The sequence below is a fragment of the Vitis riparia genome, chromosome 4 (assembly GCF_004353265.1).
Source record: "Vitis riparia cultivar Riparia Gloire de Montpellier isolate 1030 chromosome 4, EGFV_Vit.rip_1.0, whole genome shotgun sequence".
NCBI lineage: Eukaryota > Viridiplantae > Streptophyta > Magnoliopsida > Vitales > Vitaceae > Vitis > Vitis riparia.
The window spans coordinates 21,629,650-21,653,573 of NC_048434.1; the positions used below are offsets into that span (position 1 = coordinate 21,629,650).

The following is a 23,924-nucleotide window of genomic DNA, read 5'->3' on the forward strand; positions in this document are numbered from 1 at the left end:
ACGCACTCTAAATACAACAACATCCCTTATATCGGAGGGTCCATCTAGAGTAAATGCAAATAGATTTAATATTTGGGTCTTGATTTTAAGGAAAAAGACACTTGACGACAATCATAGAGATCTTCCTCTGCACTGACCTTTCTATCAAAGCTTGTTGCCTAATCTCCATTCATGGAGTAAGCTTGAAATATTCTCACTTCGTAATAAACTAAAGCTAAAATTTCATCACTTAAAAAATGTCTCTATGATTTGATGACTTAATTTATTGATAAAATAATTTAATATCACAACTTAATTAAAAAAAATAACTTTAAATATTAAGTTAAAATAGTTAAATTATTCTTAATTTTAAATCTCTTTTGTCTTATCCGTCAATGAAAACATATTTTATAATTATGAATTTATATTCACATCTCATCTTTTATTGTAAATCTTTTTGTAGTTATCTTATGCATTTATAATAATTTAAATACGAATATTTAACAAGTAAATTTATTGCTTAAAATTAATAAAAATATAATTATTTAAAAAAATTAATGAAGGCAAATATATCAATTTGATCATTTTAAATAAATTTTAAGTTAATTTTATTTAATAACCTTAATATTTAAAAGTAAAAAATAATAATAAATTTTAAGTCAATAACTTCAAAATAATTTAATTTAAAGTTAACTTAAGTCATTAAGTAATAAATATTAAATTTTACCAAATACCTACTTAATAATAAACTAGAACAATGCATTCCATATTTAACAAAAAACAAAGCTTATTAAAATTGAAAATCTTTAAAATTTCAGGTCCTAAAAGTTAACATGAGAAAGAAAGGGGCATGTGTACATTCCAAGGGGACGATTTAAAGCAGTCAATAAGGGAATGGATAGGACTCTTGACTGTCTACCCAAAATGGCAAGGTCTCGTTGTTATTTGCTAAACCATGTGATATAATATGATGAATATTAGAACTTATTGGAGGCCACAGTCATAATTATGATGTCATATCTTACCCTTAAATCAAAGAATTCATAAGTATTACCTAATGGAGCGTTAATAAAGTAGAGGTGGTCAATATTCTTTGTTGTATCAAAACACTTAAGCTAAATTATGTCGTAACTTTGGCCAAGAAAAATCAAAGAAGAGCTACTTTGACTTTATTAGTATTTTGGGTATCTTCCTTAGACATTGGCCTATGAAAGTTATCAATATAGATCAAATGAATTGTTATTACCTAAATCCTAAAGTGAAAATAGTATGTGAATTGATTTTTATGGAATGAAATTAGATAAAAGAATACTAAATTAATGATGGTGCAAATATTGATTTTTTATTCAAATGATTCAAGTCTAGGGCTCTTCACAATCTAATCTAAGGTTAGAAGTAAAAGAAAACAAGAGTTTCTTAACTAGGATGATCTTAGGGCTTTGGGATTCTTGGTTGCTCTCAATCAATCTGAGCTCTATAACTTAGAATTGCATCTGAAACTTGTTTTTTCCTTTTTAAAATAAATCATTAAATACCATTAAGTGAACGAGATTGATTGTCGTTCAAGTTTTAACTTTTTAACCCTTTCTATTCCTTGTAACTTTGTCTTAGGGTAAATAACGATAGAAAAGACTGTAATTAATATTGTGCCACCAAGCCACATTGCTATTTACAATATGTTAGGTGTGCATTATATATATACATATAAATTATATAAACATAAATTAATATATATTTTTAATTAAAATAAGTAAATTAATTTTAATCATTATGTATTTTATATCATAATTAAATATAAAATAAATAAAATTATCAACATTTTAAAATTAAAAATACTTATACATATATCATCATTTATTTTATATCATTTAATACAATTGAATTAAATGGATTATAATTTCAATATTAAATATATTTTAAATTTAAATATATTGTAATCAAATATTATAATATTATTGTTGAATAATATTTAATAATAATGTATACTTATAAAATTCATATTTTTTACCAACCATGCGATATTATTATGAAATATAATAAATTATATCATATACATATTTCATTTTTTTTTATAAAACAACTCTAAAATGTCTATTATTATTTATCATATCATTTTTAGAGTTTTTCTCAACATTTTCATGAGTTTTTAATTCATTTTGGACCCACCAATATTTTATGTCAAATATCTGGCGATATATCCGTAATTATCGATATTTTTATCTTTAATTTCAAGGATGAATGGTTTGTTATTGATGTCCGTATAGGATAGTTCTTGACTTTGTCAAGTGTGAATACCATTATAAGGAGCTCCATTTCGATGATTGTGTAATTCCTTTGAGCATCATTGAGGGTCTTGTAGGTGTAGTACGCCATATATGGCTTACCATCCTCCATTTGACCTAGTACAACTCTCATTGCATAACCATTAACATCACACATCAAGTTAAATGAAAAAGACCAATTAGGAGGTCGCATGATTGGTGTGGTGGTGAGGAGTGACTTCAGCCTCTCAAAAGCCTCATAACATGCCTTACTCCATACAATATATGCATCCTTAAGCAATAAAGTTCATAAGGGCCAAGAGATTTTTGAAAAGTCTTACATGAACCTCCTATAGAAACCCATTTGCCCCAAAAAATTGTGGTAGCTTTGAGATGAGCTCAATTTTTGTTGGATCTACCTTAATGCCCTCTTTGTAAATGATATGGCCAAGTACTACCATTAAGGTTGCCATGAAGTGACACTCTCCCAATTTAGGTCCAAGTCCTTCTCAATCCACCTATTCAGAACTTTCTAAATATTTTGAAGTCACTGATCAAAGGTCTTCCCATAAACAGTCAGATCATCCATGAAAACTTCCATGGTCTTTTTACCATGTCATTGAAGATGCTAAACATTCACCTTTGAAAGTGACAAACGCATTGCAAAAACCAAAAGCCATGTACCTATAAGCATAGGTACCAAAAGAGCAAGTGTCATCCAAGAAGCAATAATAATCTTGTCTAGCTCCCTCTCCAAAACCTGATCCAAAAAGGGTAGTGGGAAGTGATCTTTCTTGATGACTGAAAGTGAAATGTTTATCATCCATAAAACAACCTTGTTTAAATCATTGAGAAGTGAAAATAACAAATAAGAATGAGATGAGAGGTATTTAATAAAATTCCGAACTCGTGGTGGTTGAATGCATTTAGTTCAAATCTTAGGGGAGGTGAGTGAAATTTACCCATTAACCTATTAAATGTATTACTATCTTTATAATTTTTGTATATTGGATGATAAATAAATAATAACCACCAATAAGATAAAGAACATGTATAAATGGTAGTAGATATATCAACTTTTGTGATGGTATGGAGTAATGAGATTAAAATTGTTGAAAGGTTCCCAAGTCTAGCTTATAAATATGCTCATGTATACCATCTAAAGGGGCAACTTCAAATTAAGTCAGTTAGATGTTTAGAGAAATTCTTGGATGGTCCAATATCACAAGTTTCATTCAATCAGTCACCTAAACTAATTATGATCACCAAAAGTTGATTCATTTCTTTTACATTTTATTGGAAGTAAGAACAAATTTTACTATGTTGTTTTACAATTTTCCTCCCCTCAGGAAAGGCTACCCAAGGCCTTTGCTTTCTCCCTTAGAATAAACTTTTGAATCTTTCCGGTGGAGGTTCTTGGCAGATCCTCAAAAATAACTGTCTTGGGTGCCATGTAATGTGGCAAATGATCCCGGCAGAACTCGATTATTTCTTGAGCATCAACATCAAATCCCTCCTTCAACTTCACAAAAGCACAGGGTGTTTGGCCCCAATGATTATCTGGCCGTGCAACAACTGCAGCCTCAAGAATTGCTGGATGATTATACAACACTGTTTCAACCTCAACAGTGCTTATATTCTCCCCTCCAGAAATAATGATATCCTTCAACCGATCTTTCATTTCTATGTACCCATCTGGATGTTTTACAGCAAGATCCCCACTTCGAAACCATCCACCCCTGAAAGCTTCTTCTGTTGCTTTCTCATCTTTAAGATATCCACTCATTACTGTGTTACCTCGGAACATCACTTCGCCCATGGTTTTACCATCAGCAGCTACACTCTTCATGGTCACAGGATCTTTTATGTCAACCTCCTCCAACCCAAGATGTTGAACTCCTTGTCTGGCTTTGAGTTTGTATCTTTCATCAGGAGGCAGAGAATCCCACTCGGGTTTCCATGTGCAAATTGTTCCCGGACCATAAGTTTCTGTAAGGCCATATAAGTGTGATACACCGAAGCCCAGCTCCTCCATCTTGCGAAGTATGGGCGGAGGTGGTGGCGAACCACCTGTCATTACTTCCACCTTGGAAGGAAGAGGCCTCCGGTCACTGACCGGTGAATTCACAATCATGTTCAACACAGTTGGTGCCCCGCTCATGTGGGTGACTTTGTGGAGAGCGATGCTGTCAAATATGTCCTTTGGGATGACACGCCTAAGGCATACGTTGGTGCCACCTTGAGCTGCCACTCCCCAAGGCAGGCACCATCCGTTACAGTGGAACATAGGCACCGTCCAGAGGTAGACAGGCATTGAGCCCATTCCATGGAGAACAAAGGTTGCAAGGGAATTGAGATAGGCACCTCTGTGATTGTAAACAACTCCTTTGGGACTGGATGTTGTGCCAGAAGTATAATTTACACTGATTGGATCCCACTCATCTATGGGCCGCCTGATCTCAAATTCAGATTGTCCAGTTGCAAGGAGACTCTCGTATTCATAGCCGTCAGAAGTACTGAAGTTGGTGGGGGGTGAGCCATCAGATTCTACAATTAAGACCAAGATGGGTGGTTTTGTTTCTGTCTTCTTTAGAAGATCAAGTGCTACATGAGCAATTTCAAGTAATTGGTAGTCTACAAATATGATCTTGGCTTCCGAATGACGAAGCAGGGTTGACACCATGGCTGAATTGTGCCGTGTATTAAGTGTACAAAGAACAGCTCCAGCCATTGGGACCCCGAAATGAAGCTCATACATTGCTGGAACGTTGGGGGCCAATACTGCAACCTGATCAACTAATTTAGAATTCCGAACATGAAGAAATATGGTAAATTTACACAAATCATTCCTAGGTTGTTGATCATGTCCATGGTAGTTTCTGGGGTCTAAAAATTCATAAGGAAAAATCAAATGCCAAGAAATTAGCCATAGCCACTTCATCAGATTCCTCTGCCATTCCCTATTTTAACAATTCGTAAATTTGAGAGATGCCAGTACCAAAAGATTAACAAGAAAAATCACAAGCAAAGCCAATCACGCAACTCATAAGGGGAAAAAAACCAAAAGCACAAAATTTGCTTAATTTTCAAATAACAAAAAAAACTAAAGATAAAAACCAAACTGGATAGAGAAAAACAGAGATCAAAATGAATAAATCAAAGAAAGGAAATCAAAACAAAAATTGAACAACCACCCAGAGAGGAACTCTGCAATTTCATTCAACAACAGCATCAAAGTACTCCAACAACAATCAGAAAATAAAGTTAAACTACAGCAACTTACAAGGTCGCCTCGCGAAATCCCCAACTGGGTGAGAGCAGAGGCCAATTTGAGACACCGTTCATGAGTCTCGCTCCAAGTATACTTCACAGACCCATACACAACTGAGGTTCTGTCTCTGTAAGCCGTTGCTGACCGCTCCAAGAAGGTTATAGGAGACAGGGGCACGTCATTCACCGGGCATCGAACCAGACCCTCCGTTGATTTCCATGACCCAGGTCCGATATCCCCAGAAAAGTGACAGAATCGTCGAGAATCGTGACTGAGATTTGGATGAAGCCGGTTCAGACTAAAAATGCATCGAATCAGTGAATTCTTGAAAAACGGGTTCATGGCTGCCAAGTAATTGAGATGATGACTTGGCGCGTAGAAGATCGGATGAAAAGATAATCGAAATAACACGATGAGGGAAGAAGCTGCAACGGCAGGTTGAAGAATTTAAATATGTTGCAGAGCGCTATAGGATAAGCATGAGTAGCCCTGTTGTCATTCCCATCATGATGAGCAATTTACTTTATTTTTTATATTTTAGGTTCGTTAAAACTTTAATTTTTCTCAAAATTGGATAAGAAACGTATGTTTTCCAATGAACATGAAAGCTTCAAAGGCTATCATCTTTTAGCTTGACTTGTGATGGTTTCCAAACATAGAGGACTGGATCAAATCAATAACACAGGTAAAAGTGAGATTTATGAAAATATATGAAAAAAAAAAAACTCATTAATTTTAAATTAGTATTATATTTATTTATTTAAAAATAATTTAAAATATATGCCTTTTTTTTTAATTAAAAAGTCATTCAATTATTCCTAAAAATACTTTTTATTTGTCATATAATTCGAATCAATTGACAACTAGACTTTCTATTGATGTTTCTCGTCTTTTTAGATATTTTATTATTATTATCATTATTTTATTATTTTATTTTTTAAGATTTTTTTCTTTTTAGAAACAAACACCTCATAGTATTCTTATTTAGCTTCTTAAAAGTTTAGGAAATATTATGAAAAAAATCTTATTTAAATATGATTAATATATTTTTATTTCTTAGAATTCTAAGAGGAAATATTATCAAACAAGTCATATTTAATCATAATTATCAATTCAAAAAGTAATAAGATTATTTATTATATAAATAATAAATTTAGTAATATATAATTATTTTAATTATGATTAACTTATTTAATATAAAATAATTTTTTATTTTTATACTATATATCAAAGTAAAACCATATTGTAAAACATTTTATATCGGAAAAACTTTTACAAAAATTTTTATTCACTATTATATTAAACAATTATTGATATTATATAATAAATACACATTTATTATTGGTTTATTTATTATCAAGAATATTAATTTATTTTTAACTTATTAATACTAGAATAAACTCTTCTTTTTTTTTCAAATTCTTACTTTATAATATTTCTAGAGAAAGAAAAATCCTAGATAAAATAATAATAATAAAATGTCTTAAAGAAAATAAATATCCGCCATGAATGAGTCTAATTGTCAATTGATTTGGATGATATGACAAGTAATTGACCATTTTTAGGAATAATTGAATGATTCATTAAAAAATACATGTATTTCAAATTATTTTTAAATAAATTAATATAATACTAATTTAAAATATTTAAAATTCATTTTTCTAGATATTTCCATATTAGTGAATCAAATCCCACTTTTCCCAATAATATGGAGTTAAATGACAGATCAAGAACTTACTCCAAGCGAGGGATTCAAATTCAAAGGAACAAGGATGATTTGAATTCTTTAGATAAATCTTTTATTTTTTATTTTTTACTTTTTATTTTTTTCATTTTTAAAAATTAAAAATTTTATAAAAGAATATAAAAAAAATTATAAGAAAAAAAAATACTTTATACTCCTAAAAAGTCTTCAAAATTTTTAACTTGGGAAAAAGTGAAAAAAATTTAGCTCCTTCAATTTAAGATTTTAAAAAGAGTTTCTGGCCTTTCCTATTTTTCATCTGAAAATAAAAATTTTTATACAAAATGTAAAAATTAGCATTTTGAAAAACAAAAATTTATCTTGAATTTTTAAAACTTATTTTTAATTTAAAAAGCTTGAGGAAAATAAAAAATGTCCGCTTCATATTTTTCACTCTTCTAAATTTTAAAACTTATAAAATTATGTTTGAATTCTAAAAATGGAAGGAAAGAAAAAAAAATAAAGAAAATAAAAAATAAATTTAAAGTCAATAAATTATTTTTATATATTATTTCAAAATTTTTTTCACTTATTTAACTCTTATATATAAATATTAAATAATTTTAAAATATACAAATTTCTTAATAATTTTAATTATATTAGTAAATGTTCATGTGCATAGTTGAGTGCAATAAATAAACAAATAAATAATAAATTAAAAAAAAATTTATCAAAGCATTGCAAACCTTTCTAGTTTAAAGCCCCAAACATCTTGTGAATAACAACAATAATTATCACAAGGAAAAGAATATATAAATATTACCTTTCTTTTTTGTCCTAAGCAAGGAATTTCTCATTTTATAAAAATGAAAAAAAAATTATATGTTTAACAATATATATTTATATAAGAATTTTTCAAATTATTATTAAAAAAATTATATACTTTACAATAGTTATCTATAATTATATGTATTAAAATATAAAATTAATATACTTATAACTTAAAATTAATATGTTTATAATTTATAAGATGACATATTAATATTCTTATAAATAAAAAATATGTTAAACCTCATATTCTTGGGTAAGTGTGAAATGAGACCATTTAATTTATTATAATATGAAGCTTTTACTAAGTTTAATAGAAATATTTTCACAAAATCTTGATTTGGATTTTAAATTGAAATTTACTCAACACAACTTTAGTTTAATTTGAAATGTTTTGGACTAAGTATAAATTTATTTAATTTAAATTATAGGGAAAAAGATTTCAAACCTTCTAGCCAAGTAATTAAATTTTTCTCCAGCTTCATAGTGGATGAAGGTTCAAACCGAAAATGCTCCAATGGTCAAACCTATCACTCAAATTAGATATATAAAAAAAAACTTCAAAACATTGATAAATCATTTTGAGAAAATACAACAATAATAAATTAGCATAAGGTTGTATGGTATACTATTAAAAAAGCAACATCTCCAATAAAATGAGTCATCTCCAAACTTAAAGATGGTCAAGACTAACGATTTCATGCACATTTCTATTTTGCTGAAACTTGAATAAGAACACAACAATATTGTTCTATTCTATGAATGATAACTTCATTTAACATGTTTGTATTCATACTTTTCTTTTTTATCATTCATTTCCAAAGACTTTGAATGTTTTATTTAGATACCCATATTTCAATTTTAATGAATAAATTAGGTGTTGGAGCTTTGAAAACTTCATTCAAGAGCTTTTGTTTAAGATTTAAAACCCTCTAACTCTCATTTGAGACTCATAATCTCAAAATTTAGAACAAAATCCTCTCGTTTTGTCTTTCATTCAATTTTCTCATAAAATTACTAAAACCAAACAAAAAATCAATTCTTATATATAGGAAAAGTGGTTATGATTCGTCAATTTGAAAATATATATATATAAAATAACATCAACTTCTATAAATTAATTTTATCTTCATCTAATTAAAAATATTTTAAAATATATGCACCTTTTCATAACTCAAATAATTATTTCTTGAAATACGTTTTTACTTAATAATATTACATAAAATTATCTAAAATTAATTTATCATTTTAATTTAATAAAGGTGTTTTACAAATAAATATATTATAATTTTTTTATAATATAATATGAGATACATGTGGAAAAATCCTCCAAGATTCTCAACTGATAAATAATTTTTTTTTTTAATCTCCTAGTTAATAATGCTTTTATATATAGTGTATTATATAAATCCCTTCATTTTCTCATTCTATTTAATAAAACTAAATAAAAATTTTGTTAGTTGACATCAATAATAAATAAAGAAATTTTAAAAATTATAAATACAATTAAAACTAAAATACATAAAAATTAAATACATTAAAAACCAAAAAAAAACTTAAAAATTAAAAATTAAAGTATGTACTCTCATTGTATTTTTAGCTCTTTCTTAAATGTTTTAATGAAGTGAAATTTAATATTTTATTTTTATATTTTTTTCACATTAATTTTTTTAAATTTTAATTGCATTTTAAATTTTTTAAAATTCTTATTTTATTAATCTCAAATCATTTCTCACAATAAAAAGGTTGTTAATTGGTGTTGTTAATATATAAAAAGGTCATTTTAGAATTTAATTATTTAAATTATAAAAAAGTACATATATTTTAAAATATTTTTAAATGGGTGAAGATAAATATGATTTATAAAAGTTTTGGTTCTTTTTTCTATATTTTTTCAAATTAGTGAAAATCAAAACATAATTTCCCTTATATAGATATATACTTTGGATAAATGGAATAATGAAGATAAAATGAAGTATATTGGTTTCATACACTTTCTTTAAAATAAATTAAAATAAAAGATTTATATTAAATTTAAAAATTCTTAAAGAAAAATTATTGACTTACATTGTGTTGTTAAAAATTATATTTTTAGTTTGTTTTTAAAAACCATTATATATTTTGTAAAACTCATTATTATTTTTTGTTTCTAAAGATAGAAAATAACTTAAAGGTTAAATTAAATAATTTCATGTCAAAGAAAAAGATATAATATATCAAATTATTCAATCAAACATACAAAATATAAAATAAAAAAAATAAAAAAAAAATCTAAATATATTTTTAAAAAAATCAAAAGAATTAACATCTCAATAGAAAATTTTTCATCATTTTGGTAAATTTTATATCAAAATTTTAATATTTTTAAAACAATTTTTTAATTTTCTTAATAAAATTTATTTTTTAAAAAATAATATAAATGAATGATGAAACTTTTTAGTCTATTATTGTCTATAATATAATAAGTCTTATTATTAATTCACTATCATTTAATTAAATATAAAAGTTTAAAAGATTTAAATATTTCAAAATGAATGGAAACCACTATTATAGTTATAAAAGAAGTAAAAAGTTTCATGTAATTTTTTTAAAAAAAATAATTTATTTCATTGAAGAAATGAAAGATAGGTTAGGATAAGAAGAAAAAATAATAATAATATAAGTATTAAATACATTTTATTTATTTTCTCAAAATATGTTCAAATATGACTTAAAATACTTCAAATATGTCATTAAGAAAAAAAAAATGATTTGTAGGAGAGTTCCAAACAAACCCTAACTATCCTTCATCTCAACTCTAAATCTGAAATCTCATAAACACTCTACATTGATCTCTTAATGTCATATATATACTTCTCTCTATACATATTATAAATAAACTACAATTAATGGTTGAGACTAATAAACATGATTATATCGGTGGATCATGGGGCATTTTGTCAAACAGGATGAAGGATGAGGTAACTATATCGGAGAGAACACCAGATTGTTGTGCTAGAGATGAATGCCCAGTTTAAGACGTTTCTCATAAACATTAACATTTTCCTTTGTAGTCTTTTGAGACCAATTTCAAGATTGAATTTAAATATAAAATTAAAATGAAGTTACGAACATACAGATTTCCATTAAGATAAGTAATTAAAACCTTATATTAAATCCCTATTGAAATAGTTGGTGGAATAGAAATTGGAAGCAAATGAAAAGATTGCATTCTCAATTACCTTTTGGATTTGTGAAGATACTCTTCCATCAAGTAATTAAAATCCTAATTAAATGAAAAGATTAAATTCTCATTCAAGTTGATTAATAATATGGAAAAGATTAAATTTTGAATTACTTTTTAGATTTATGATGATAATTTCAAGAATGATTTCCATTATGTCAAGTAATTAAAACCCTAACTAAATGAAAAGATTAAATACTTATTTAAGTTGATTATTTAAATGGATTATTAATATTGAAAATATTAAATTTTGAATTACCTTTTAGGTTTGTGATGATAATTTCAAGAAAAGCTTCTATTAAGTAAAATAATCAAAACCCTAGCTAAATGAAAAAATTAAATTCCTATTTAAGTTGGTTAATAGTATTGATAATGATATTTTTGGAAATAAATAAATGACAAACACCTTGTGATTTTATATATATATATATATATATATATATATATATATATATATTTGACTTTATTTCGCATTTTGTATGGTAAAACCAAACAAGTAGTATTGTTTTTTATTCACCGCCACCCTACATGATTGATACACTCCCTGACTTGGCTTCTCTTTCAGCACCATCTTCATGACTCATCTTCTTTGAAACCTTGATATGAAACCCGTCTTTAAATTTTAAAACTGGATGTCGAACTAGGTTTCCTCCCTTAATTTTTGTAAACCTGAAGAGAGAGAGCACAGGATTGGAAATGGCAGTTTTCAGCCACCCTGATGCATGTTAGGTCTTAAAAGAATAAATTAGATAGAAAATCACCTGTATTTGGTGACTGCCACATGAAGAAATATGGCCATTGTCAGCTTGCTAAGTTCTGCTCCTGGACAAAAGCGTATGCCCCCGCCGAATGGCGTGAAATTCTTGGTTGTGATTTTAGATCTTCCATTCTGATCAACACATGAATAGCTACACTATGAAAATGACTCCACGAAGATCAGAAAGACAAGGCAACTGTGAGATTATTCTATCACCCACCTTCCACCTCCACGGGTTGAAAACAAGAGGATCAGGGTATATATTTGGGTCCATGTGAAGTACTGAGGAGACAACTAAAATTGTCCACCCTGCTGGAATTGTGTGTCCTGCAAAGAGAATTAAACTTGGTATAGTTTTTGAATCAATATAAAGCCCGTAGCTAAATGGATCATACCCTTTATTTTTATGTCTTCTAGAGCTTTTCTAAAATTCCCCAGACCAACATTTGCCATCCTAAGTGTTTCATCGATGACCTGCAATTTTCCCAGAACAGCAACCTTGTAAGAATCAAATGACAAGGAAATGAAGTGTTTGGGAGTTTTTTTTTACTCACATGAAGTGTAAAAGTCATGGATTTGTAGTCTTCCCACGTGAGTGTGAAATTTGAAGTACCCTTATTTCTAAGAATAGCTTCATGTTCATTCTGTGAGAAAGAGAAATTAATCAACCGAGAAGATTAATAGAGAATAAAATTGAAGAAACAACATGAACTGAACTAAATGAACCAGGTTAACCTTCAATTCTTGCAACACTAGTGGGTGTTCCATTATTAACTTAAGGGCTAAAGAAAGCATAATGGGAATCGACTCAAAGCTAGCAAAGAGAAGCCCAAACATTACGAACGCAATGAAATCTTTGGTTATGAACGCCTCCTTTTTCATGCCTTCCAGGAAATAATCAAGAAAATCACCACGGCGTATCTCAGGAGAAGCACACCTCTCGTCTACTATCTCCCTCAGAATCTTCATTGTCTTCTTTTGGTTCTGTAGAATTAGGTTCCAGAACGAAGACCACAATGATATACAAACTATATGGACATATTATCCATTCATTTAAGGATATATCAAATAAGTACTTATTCATGAATTACCTTCAAGCATTTATGAAACTTTGTACCAGGTATGTTCAAGGGGACGGACGCTAAGCTATCTAAAAAGTTGATGAATGCATCGCCCATGCTTTCTGTGCATCCTTTTGGGTCATAGCTAAACAACTCCTTCGAAATGAAATCAAACATTATCTGCGAAGTTGCACGATTCAACTCCACAGACGGTTGGCTCGACCAAGCTCCCAGGCTTTTATGTGCCATGGCTTCCACTTTCTTGAGTAGCTTATATCTGAGGCGCCCATAGCCGAAGTGATTCAGAATCAGGGTCCTAAGATACTTGTGAATATGACCAGTTGCACCAGCAGATGACTCATCGTGTCCGCAAAGCTGAGCTACAGAGTCCAAGTAACACATTTCCACTGACTTCCCCTCTTGTTCAAGGATGAAATGGTTGGCCTCCGGGTCAGCTGTGACCACCACTTGTCGACCAAGCATGCTTGTTTTGAACAAAGGGCCATATCTATTTATCAAGGAAACTAAACTTCCTTAACGAAAATAAAATAAGATGAAAAGAAGTAATTCAATGATGCGTACTTACCTCTGAATTCTTTTTATGAAAAATGGGTGAAGATCTAAAGAGTGGCTGCAGGAAATGAGAAACTGAATGCTTTCTCCAATGAGTGGGAAGCCCAGGGAACCAGGAGGAAGTGTTCCATTGCATCTGGGGTTCTTCCATCTACGAATCCAATATGTGATCCATATAATAACTAAGCTCACAACACACAGACCTATAGGCAACATTTTTCAGTTCTACGGCGACGAAGGATCTGGAGAGGAGGTGAAAGTAGTAGAGGCCTGTAGGCTCAAAAATTAACTAGTCACTCACTTGGATTGAGGGTGTGATTTTGAGGGGCTCTTGTTCTTGGTGGCCTAGTGAAACTGGTGTGGGAAGCCCTTCTTTGGGGTATGCATTTGGCTTACTTAAGTGCAAGCTCAATAATAGAAACTAGATTTATATAAATGGGATATCCTGATATCAAGGAATTCTCATTTCATAATTTGATTATGAATTATCATGGATTTTTATGTAGTACATCAAAATCACTTGAAGCATGTGAATGATTCTTTATATTATATTTATAGGAATTAAATTTATTCATAGAAATTAGAAAAACAAAAAAGGAAAAATCATATTTATTCTCTTTTTCATTTTCTCCTTTTTCTCATAATAGGAACAAAATCTTAAAAGTTGAAACCATTCAAAGGTTCACCAAATTTGGAAAAATCTTCTAAGAAAGAAAACTGAAATTCTTTAAATTTATACTTAAACAATATCAATTGATTAAATGGCCATATCTACCTAAAAAATCTTCTAAGGAGTAAGTAAGGGAATAGTCATTTTTTTAATTTAAGAATATTTTTAATAAAAGGAAAGAGAAAAATATTTTTAAATTTTTTCTTACTCTTCTAATTGCCTCTTTTGGAGTAAACTTTGTTTTTTCATGGGGAATGGGACAAACTCTTTTGGATATCCCTATCTTTCGATTCCTAATATGTATTTAGTTTGGGTTTTAATTATTAACATAACATAAGTCATTCTTAAAATTATCATCACAAATTTAAAAGATAATTCAAAATTTAATTTTTTTTCATACTAATAATCAATTTAAATGAGAATTTAATCTTTTCATTTAGTTAAGGTTTTAATCATTTGATGTAATGGAAGCTATTCTTGAAATTGTCATTACAAATCTAAAAGGTAATTGAAAATTTAATATTTTCAATTCCCTCTAATTTCTATTTCATCAACTGTTTTAATAGAAAATTAATTTAAGGTTTTAAATACTAACATATCTTTCATTTCCTCAATGAAATGAACTAATTTTTTTATAAAAAAAATTACATAAAACTTTTTACTTTTTATAAATATAATAGTGATTTCCTTTCATTTTTAGATATTTAAATCTTTTAAACTTTTATCTTTAATTAAATAATAGTGAATTAATAATAGCACTTAATTATTATATTATAAATAATTATTAAATAAAAAGTTCTATCACTCATTTATATTATTTATTTAAAAAATTTTAATTTTATTAAGAAAATTACAAATTGTTTTTAAAATATTAAGATTTTGATATAAAATTTACGAAAATGATGAAAAAAATTCCATTGAGATTTTAATTCTTTTGATTGTTTTAAATATTTTTAGAACAAAACTTATTTTTTTCTTTATATTTTTTTGGTTTGATTGAATAATTTGATATATTATATATTTTTCTTTGATATGAAATTATTTAATTTAATCTTGATGCTATTTTTTATCTTTAAAAACAAAAAATAATAATAAGTTCTACAAAATATATAAAGGGTTTTTAAAAATGAATTAAAAATATAATTTTTTAAAATAATTCTTAACAACATAATATAAGTTAATAATTTTCCATAAAAAAATTTAATTTTAATATATTTTTTTATTTTTTTTATTTTTTTTTATTTTTAAAAGACTGTGTATGGAATCCAATCATTTTTATTTTTATTTTCACTTGTAACTTCACTTAGTTGCCCTCTCATAATTTGCACAACACCCTTTATTTCTTAGGTTTTCATTAATTGTATTCCAATTTTTTTTTTACTTCATTTTATTTTCATTACTTTCTCATTTCTCTTTTCATTATTTTGCAGCCAATGCTTTGATCTTTTTTTAACAATTAACTTAGTGAACTCCTATATTTCATATATCAAAAAAAGGAATGATCCGTCATGTTCAAGATTAATAATTGATAATGGATTAAATCATACCAATATCAATCCATTTTATTCCATTTATCCCAAGTATATATATACACACACTGTTATTTCATAGATTTTAAGGTTTTAATATAAAAACCCTTTGTTTGGAAGAATTGATTTTTGTTTTGGTTTTAGTAATTTTATAAGAAAATTGAATGAAAGACAAAAAAGAAAGGATTTTGTTCATTTTGTTCTCAATTTAAGATTATGAGTCTCAAACAAAAGTTATAGGTTTTTAACAAAGGTTGTTAAATGAAGTTTCCAAATCTTCAATACCCAATTCATTCGTTGATCAAATTGAAAATTGGGTATCTAAAAAAATCATTCAAAGTTTTTAGAATGTATGATAAGAATGAAGACCACAAATACTAAAATGTTAAATGAAGTTATCATCCCCATAATAAAACAAAATGGTTGTGTACTTCTTATTCAAATTTCAATAAAATAGAAATGTGTATAGAACTTTTTGTCTTGACCATCTTCAAGTTTGGAAATGGCCCACTTTAATGGGGATGTTGTTTTTTCAATATTATATCATACAACCTTATGTTAATTTATTAGTATTTTATTTTATCTAAATGGTTTGTCAATGTTTTAAAGTATTTTTTATATACCTAAGTTGAGTGATAGGTTTAACCATCGAAATCTTTTCAGTTTGAACCTTCACCCACTATGAAGCTAAAGAGATTTGGAGTGCATTTTGGACTGATTCTAGAAAACATTTCTAATATTTCTAATACTTTAATGATAAAAAATTTCAAGTATTATAAATATTTAAAAGTGTTTCTTCGAATTACTATCAAACAAATTATTAATTATTTGACTCGAAGGTTTGAAATTTTTTTCCTTATAATTTAATTTAAATAAATGTATACTTAGTAAAAAAAAAAATTAAACTAAAGTTATGTTGAATCAATTTCAATCTAAAATCCAAACCAAGATTTTGCGAAAAAAATTTTATTAAACTTAATAAAAGCTTCATATTATAATAAATAAAATGGTTTCCGTTCACACTTACCCAAGAATCTGAGGTTTGACATATCGAGATCAAATTTTGATTTATAATAATATTAATACGTCATTTTATAAATTATAAGAATATTAATTTTAAGTTATAAGTATATTAATTTTATATTTTATTACATATAATTATAGATCATATAAGTATATAAATTTTTTAATAATAATTTGAACAATTCTTTTATTTATATATATTTATTGTTAAATATATAATTTTTTTTGTCATCCTTATAAAATGGGAAATTCCTTATTTAGGATTAAAAAAAAGTAATATTTATATATTCTTTTCCTTGTGATAATTATTATTGTTATTCCTCGGATGTTTGGGGCTTTGAATTAGAGAGGTTCGCAATATTTTGATAAATACATACATTGCACTAAGCATTTACTGATATTACCTAAAAACGTGGGCACATGTCTGATGTATTCTTTAAGGAAAATATTATTTTTTAAAAGATATTATTAACAAAGGATATTTTTAAAAATAAATACAAAAATATGTCATTTTCGTTCCTAATGAAAATATTCTTTCTCACTTATTTTATTTTTTCTTACATTCAAATCTTTTTTTAAAAAGATAATTTTCAGTTTTTACATTAAATTTATTTTTTCAAAATATGACTTTTTTTTAACACTAAATTCATTTAAAGAGAGAGAGAGAGAGAGAGAGAGAGAGAGAGAGAGAGATTCACTCATTTATATTGTATCCATCTTTTCAAATGATGAGTGGAACATAAAATATGATTGAGGGGATAAGATTCTAACCTAATTAGAATCATGAATCAAATTTAATTAAAAAGTTGTAAAAGCATTTTCATTTTTTTTTTCTTTTGATTATGTTTGATTAAAAAAATATCAAAGGAAAAAAATATTAAAGAAAATAGTTTTATCATGTTTGAAAAAAGAAAATAAAATATAATTAAAATTAGTCATCAATTTATATATTTTAAATTATTTAATCTTTATATAATAAAGAAAAATAAATAAAATTAAATTAAATATATATATATAAAATAATTTATTAGCTTTAAATCTATTATTTAGTTTGTTTCATTTTTTATTTCTTTCTATTTTCTTTTCTTTGTATTTTTTTTAATTTTTTTTTTTTGAAAATATGATATTCTCATGCAAAAAAAAAAAAAAAAAAAAAACCCTCCAAATGGTGTAAAGTCAAAAAATCAATTTAGAGAAAAGATTCTAAACAATGGGCCATTGGGATACATCAACCTCCATACCAAAGGCAAGCAAAAGGAGTTTAACTAGTGTATATATATATATATATATATATATGAAGTTTGCCCAATAAGGATAACATTTTGAAAAACACAATAGCCATTTCCTATTGGACTAATTAAGTGTTTTTGGATTACTCTTCCCCACCTGATTTTTAAGAATCTATTTGGTATGGTAATGAAGATGAATTCTTCAATTTCTCAACAAAAAAAAAAAATGAAAATGTCAATCTTGAATTGCTTTCTATTAGTAAAACATTTAGAGATGATTTATTTATTTTTAAAAATATGTTGAAAAGTAAAATTCTAATATGTAATTGAGCTTATGTTTGAATAGTATTTTTATTTTTCCTATTTTTGAAAATAAAAAACCTAACTCATTTAGGCCATAAGAGCTACGATGGTGTTTATTTTTTTGCATGCATAAATAAAATCAGAATATTTGGATTTTTTTATCCAATTAAATAATATAAATAAAATGAGCTTATTATAGATCAGTTTAATTACATTGATTGATTGTATATTACTTTTAGTTAAACATTTTTGTTTTTTTTATTCAGATAAAAAAAACAAACAACATCTAATGCATTTGATAATTATTTTTAAAAACAGTTATCTCTTTTTAAAAACAAGAAATTGTTTTCTGAATTTGAAAACATATTTGATGACTTTTTAACACAATAATATTTTAATAACTTGCTCTTTAGATATGGTATTATGATAATATATTTTAATTATTTTAAATTTTTTTCACTAATTTTTTGGCGTAATTTTAAAAATTAATTATACAAATATAAAAATACAAAAAAAAAAAATTACAATTGTTCTCAAAAACTTATTTTTTAAAATTATTCTTAAAAATTATTTTTTTTCAAAGCCATTATCAAAAACATTCCGGAACGATTATCAACTACTCGTTGAAAGGGGAGCTGGCAAATGAAAACCCTTCCCACACGCTTATTTCATACCATATATATGGTAGGTTCATACAAGGGCAAAACTACAGTAGCTTCGCCTATAGCACATTCAACCTAAACTTTTTCAAGCATCTTCAGCAGCTGAGCCACCACCTTCAGTGACCATCTCCGAAACCTTGACGTAAAACCCATCCTTAAATTTCAACATTGGATTTCGAACTACACGTCCTCCCTTAATTTTTGTAAACCTGCAGAGGGCACACCTCTTAAAATGTCATTTCTCAGCCACCCAAAACACATGTCTTGAAAAAGCATAATTAAGATGGGAAATCACCTGTATTTGGTGACTGCCGCATGGATGAATGTGGCTGCCACAAGCTTGCTGAGTTCTGCCCCTGGACAAGAGCGTATACCCCTTCCAAAAGGTGTGAAATTCTTAACTCTGATCTTTGATCCCCCATCCTCCTACATTTTTATCAGGAAATCAACGCATTCAAACCTATATTTTGAACTTTTTAACTTCATGAAAGATCAAATCTTAGATCGATTCAATTAATCACCCACCTTCCATCGCCATGGGTTGAAAACAAGAGGATCGGGGTATGTTTCAGGGTCCATGTGAAGTGCTGAAGGGACAACTAAAATTATCCACCCTGCTGGAATTGTATATCCTGCAAAAAGAATTTAAATTGCACATCGTTTGAATTTGAAGAGTAGATCGATACTATATGTAAAGCATGAAGCAATGGATCATGACCATACCATTTATCCTTACATCTTCCACGGCTCTTCTAAAACTCCCAAGACTAATATTTCCCATTCTAAGTGCTTCATTGATAACCTGCAATCCCAATAATTCAAAGAGTACAACAACTTCATAAGAAAATCGAATGAAAAGAGAAGATAGACTGGAGAAATTTGTTTGTCACTCACATCAAATGTGAAAGTCATGGACTTGTAATCTTCCCATGTGATTGTGGAATTTGAAGTCTGACTATTTCTAAGAATAGCCTCATGCTCATCCTGAGAAACGGAGAAACTAATTAACCAACCAAGAAAAATAACAGGATCAATGAGCGCAAACTTGAAGAACAACATGACAATGAATGGAAGGCTAACCTTCAATTCTTGCCACACCAGTGGGTGCTCCATTATTAATTTAAAGACTAGAGTGAACATAGTGGGGATCGACTCGAAGGTGGCAAAGAGAAGCCCAAACATTATGTAGACAATAAAATCTTTTGTTATGAATGTTTTGCTTTTCATTTCTTCCAGGAAATAATCAAGAACATCACCATGGCGTCTCTCAGGAGAAGCACACCTCTCCTCCACTATCTCCCTCAGCATCTTCATTACCTTCTTCTGGTTCTATGGAATTAAGTTCCACAACAAAGACCTTAATTATATACAAACTGTTTGGATGGGAATTCGCTTAAGGAACAATTAAGATAGTATAATTTTCATGAATTACCTTCAAACATTTATGAAAAGTTGTACCAGGAATGTTCAAGGGGATAGACACTAGACCCTTCAGAAAGTTGATGAATGCATCGCTCATACTTTCTGTGGATGCGCTTGGATCATAACTGAACAGCTCCATCGATATGAATTCAAACATTACCTGTGAAATAGCATAATTCAGTTCCACAGATGGTTGGCTCGACCAAGTGTCTAAGCTTTTACGAGCCACTGCTTCCACTTTAGGAAGTAGCTTATCTCTGAGGCTCTCGAAGCCAAAGTTATTCATAACCAGTGTCCTGAGATACTTGTGAACGTGACCGGTTGCATGGGTGGATGCCCCATCTTTCCCAAAAAGCTTAACAATAGAATCCAAGTAAAACATTTCCACCGACTTCCCCTCTTCTTGAAGGATGAAATGGTTCACTTCAGGGTCAGCTGCTACCGCAACCGGTCGACCCACTAGGCTTGTCCGGAACAGACGACCATATCTGTTTTAGTGACAAAAGTACATACATAAAATTCTTGAAGGAGAGAAACTCAATTGATGAAATAAAATGAAAGAAAATTAATCCTATTTCCATATTTTGCTCACTATCATAAGGAATTAAAATATTTTCAAGACCAAGAGGAAGATGGGGATGACGATATACTAACCTCTGAACTCTTTTCTTGAAGAATGGTAGAAGATCCAAGGAGTGGCCGGGAATGAAAAATTGAATGGTTTCTCCAATGAGTGGAAAGCCCAGGGTGCCAGGAGGAAGTGTACCATTGCATCTGGGGTTCCTCCATCTATGAATCCAATTTGTGACCCATATGATAACTAATGTCACTATGCACAAACCAATAGGCCACATCCTTCACTCCTCCCGGGGTGAACTGTTTGGAGATGAATGAAAATAATGGGTCTAGAGGATAAAGGCTGACCAGTCTCTATCTCAAGTGAGGAGATGACTTTATCCTACAAGGTGCATTAATTGGACAGTTCAAAAAGAGCAAATGGACAATTGGATCAAATGAGAAGAAGACCTAATCCTACAAGGTGTATTAATTGGACATTTCGAAAAGACCAAATGGACAATTGGATCAGTGTAAAATTAGGTGTTATGTAAGGTGTGCATAAAACCTTGCTGCCTTGCAACCTCTTTGACTTCCTACTCAGTATGTTAATTGTCATGCCATTTTTACATGTTTTTCTGTTTCTAAGTGAGATTGGTGTAATAGATTTTGATGATAACCCAAATGGATAGCGTTAGAAAAATAATGAAGGAAATACATATAAGGACATACATATAATCAACACATAAAGGCCAGGTAGAAATACACTCCAATCTATGTTTCCATAAATTTATAAGAGCAATCAAATATTAACTATATTAGGTTCTCTTAATTTTAGGACATTTTTATATATATTTTAATTAGAAATATTCTTTACTTTTTTTCCTTTTATTACTCACCTATAATTTTGTATAAAATTTCAAAAAAAAAGTAATAAAAATCACAGCTTTCATTACCAAAGTACACCAAATTAAACACCACAAATTTTCTATTGTAACGAAACCAAATTACTCCCTTAGTTCTTGCCCTCGATGTTCTCCATCATCTCTTTAGTGGAGAAAAACTTGTTGAAAAATGTAAGGATGATGAAGGAAATAAAAGTCCCAACTCGCAACACCCATAATAAATTAATAATGACAAGCTTCTCACTTTATGGTTTCTTGGAATCATGAAAGAAGATGTTTTGAGCACAAGCTTTGGAGTTGAAATGAAATGGCATATGAAGAATGGACTTCTCTTGAAGAGCAATTACTTCCCATTATAGTAGAAAAAAAATTTGATAAATATGTTAATGATGAAGAGTCATGGCCTTTAAAGAATATTTAAGATACTTTATATATATATATATACATCTATGTGAGTGAGAGAGAAAGAGAGAGAGAGAGAATCTTGTCGCAATGAAAACTTCAATTTCAAACTAAAACAAAGTTTTCTAATTCACTCATAGCTTAGGACAAAGGTACGAAAATTTTCAACTTCCTATGCTTACTAAACCACCTTATCCTTCCTTTAATCAATTCATGCTACATTTTCAAAGGCATGAACAATCATTCAGGACCCAAAAGGAGGAGAAGAAAATGTTCTTGGAACATTCGCAAGTTTTCTTTAGACAATGAGGTTGTAGTTAAAATGATCATGGGGGTAGAGAAAATTTCAACTCAAGGGGACATGATTCACACCTATTGGACACTAATGAAAACCACAATCCTCTTAGAAATGAATACAATCCCAAATAGCCAAATAACAACACAACTCAACCAAAACAAAAACATCAACAACAATGTCCTACCAACTCAAATAATAATAATAAAGCAACTTGTCAAATCTATAAAAGACTAAGGTGGTATTTGTTTTTTTTGCATTTTATTAAAAGCAATTTGTTTTCAGAATTTAAATTGTTTGTTTTTCTACTTTTTCATGACTTATTATAAACATTTTACTAAATAGAAAAAATCAAAATATATAGTTTTTTCTAAATAAAAAAATAATATATTAGTTCTTTTATTTTTTTAATACTTAATATAAATAAAATACTACAAAAACAAATAACCTAATATTTAACATTATTAAACATTAAAATTCTATTTAGAATTAAGTAAAAAAACAAACACTATTTGATTTTATTATTTTTAACCAATCTGGAGATTTCCACAAGCTTTTGCTACTCTAGCATTGAACGACTCAAACAAGTCTTTTATTATTGCTTTTGATGCTACCTCACTTTTGACAAATGACGTGGATAAATTTTCTCATATTAAATCATATAATGGGAATAATTTTATTTATGTTGGAGATGGAAATAGTCTATCAAAAGAAGTCATTTTTTATAAATAGTAGAATCTTCAAGGGGTGTGGCTGTTGGGCCCATATAGCCCACCGATGGTCCAAAAAATTGACCCCTGTTTCAGAATTGAGCTCAGCTGATGGGCCCAGCTTGAATAGGTTGGTTGAAAAGTGAGGCCCATAAACAATCCTTCAACACCCAAAAAGGAACCGTGATTTAGAAGGCATGAAAATGGATGTGAACATCTCTATACATTTATTTATTGCGATGTTCCCACCCTATACACCACATATAGTGATGTGTGACACATCATAGAGGCAAGCATCACACCTCACGTCCTGTGATTGTCGATCGACACTTCATGTTATGCTTTCGGTGTGTCCATCTGACCCAACCTATCTTTTGAGATCCTCATGCTTCACTCTTATTCGCCTTTTAACTCGTTTTTTTCAAAAAGAATCGGAATGTGTCCACCCTGGCGGACCCAGAAAATTGGTTGACGGGGCAATATTTGAAACTTACGAAAGAACACAATATCAAAGTATTTGTACAGCCTGGTAATAGATGGGTTTTTTATGAAAATTTTGGATCGAATCAAATCCCCATGGAC

General features: G+C 28.7%; 3 protein-coding genes across 4 annotated transcripts; all 3 read right to left on the bottom strand.

The window, feature by feature from the left end:
* Positions 1-3,412: 3,412 nt before the first annotated feature.
* On the bottom strand, positions 3,413-6,076 carry LOC117912068 (probable acyl-activating enzyme 2). 2 transcript variants are annotated; one of them, XM_034826523.1, is made up of 2 exons: positions 5,524-6,076; positions 3,413-5,028 (listed from the first exon to the last, which is right to left on the bottom strand). In XM_034826523.1, the coding sequence occupies exons 1-2, from the start codon at positions 5,851-5,853 to the stop codon at positions 3,586-3,588; spliced, it is 1,773 nt and encodes a 590-aa protein (XP_034682414.1). In that variant the 5' UTR covers positions 5,854-6,076; the 3' UTR covers positions 3,413-3,585. The 2 variants fall into 2 exon arrangements, with proteins under 2 accessions (XP_034682414.1, XP_034682416.1); XM_034826525.1 differs by having other exon boundaries at positions 3,413-5,021; positions 5,524-5,604.
* A 5,694-nt stretch (positions 6,077-11,770) lies between these two features.
* LOC117913327 (cytochrome P450 87A3-like) lies at positions 11,771-13,547 on the bottom strand. The gene is made up of 7 exons (XM_034828269.1): positions 13,095-13,547; positions 12,730-12,987; positions 12,558-12,647; positions 12,399-12,477; positions 12,224-12,330; positions 12,008-12,135; positions 11,771-11,915 (listed from the first exon to the last, which is right to left on the bottom strand). Exons 1-7 carry the CDS (start codon positions 13,545-13,547, stop codon positions 11,771-11,773), a joined length of 1,260 nt encoding a protein of 419 aa, XP_034684160.1.
* Positions 13,548-19,056: 5,509 nt separating this feature from the next.
* Positions 19,057-21,329, bottom strand: LOC117913328 (cytochrome P450 87A3-like). Its single transcript, XM_034828270.1, has 8 exons — positions 21,130-21,329; positions 20,486-20,963; positions 20,134-20,382; positions 19,948-20,037; positions 19,777-19,855; positions 19,579-19,685; positions 19,349-19,479; positions 19,057-19,262 (listed from the first exon to the last, which is right to left on the bottom strand). The coding sequence occupies exons 1-8, from the start codon at positions 21,327-21,329 to the stop codon at positions 19,139-19,141; spliced, it is 1,458 nt and encodes a 485-aa protein (XP_034684161.1). The 3' UTR covers positions 19,057-19,138.
* Positions 21,330-23,924: the final 2,595 nt, after the last annotated feature.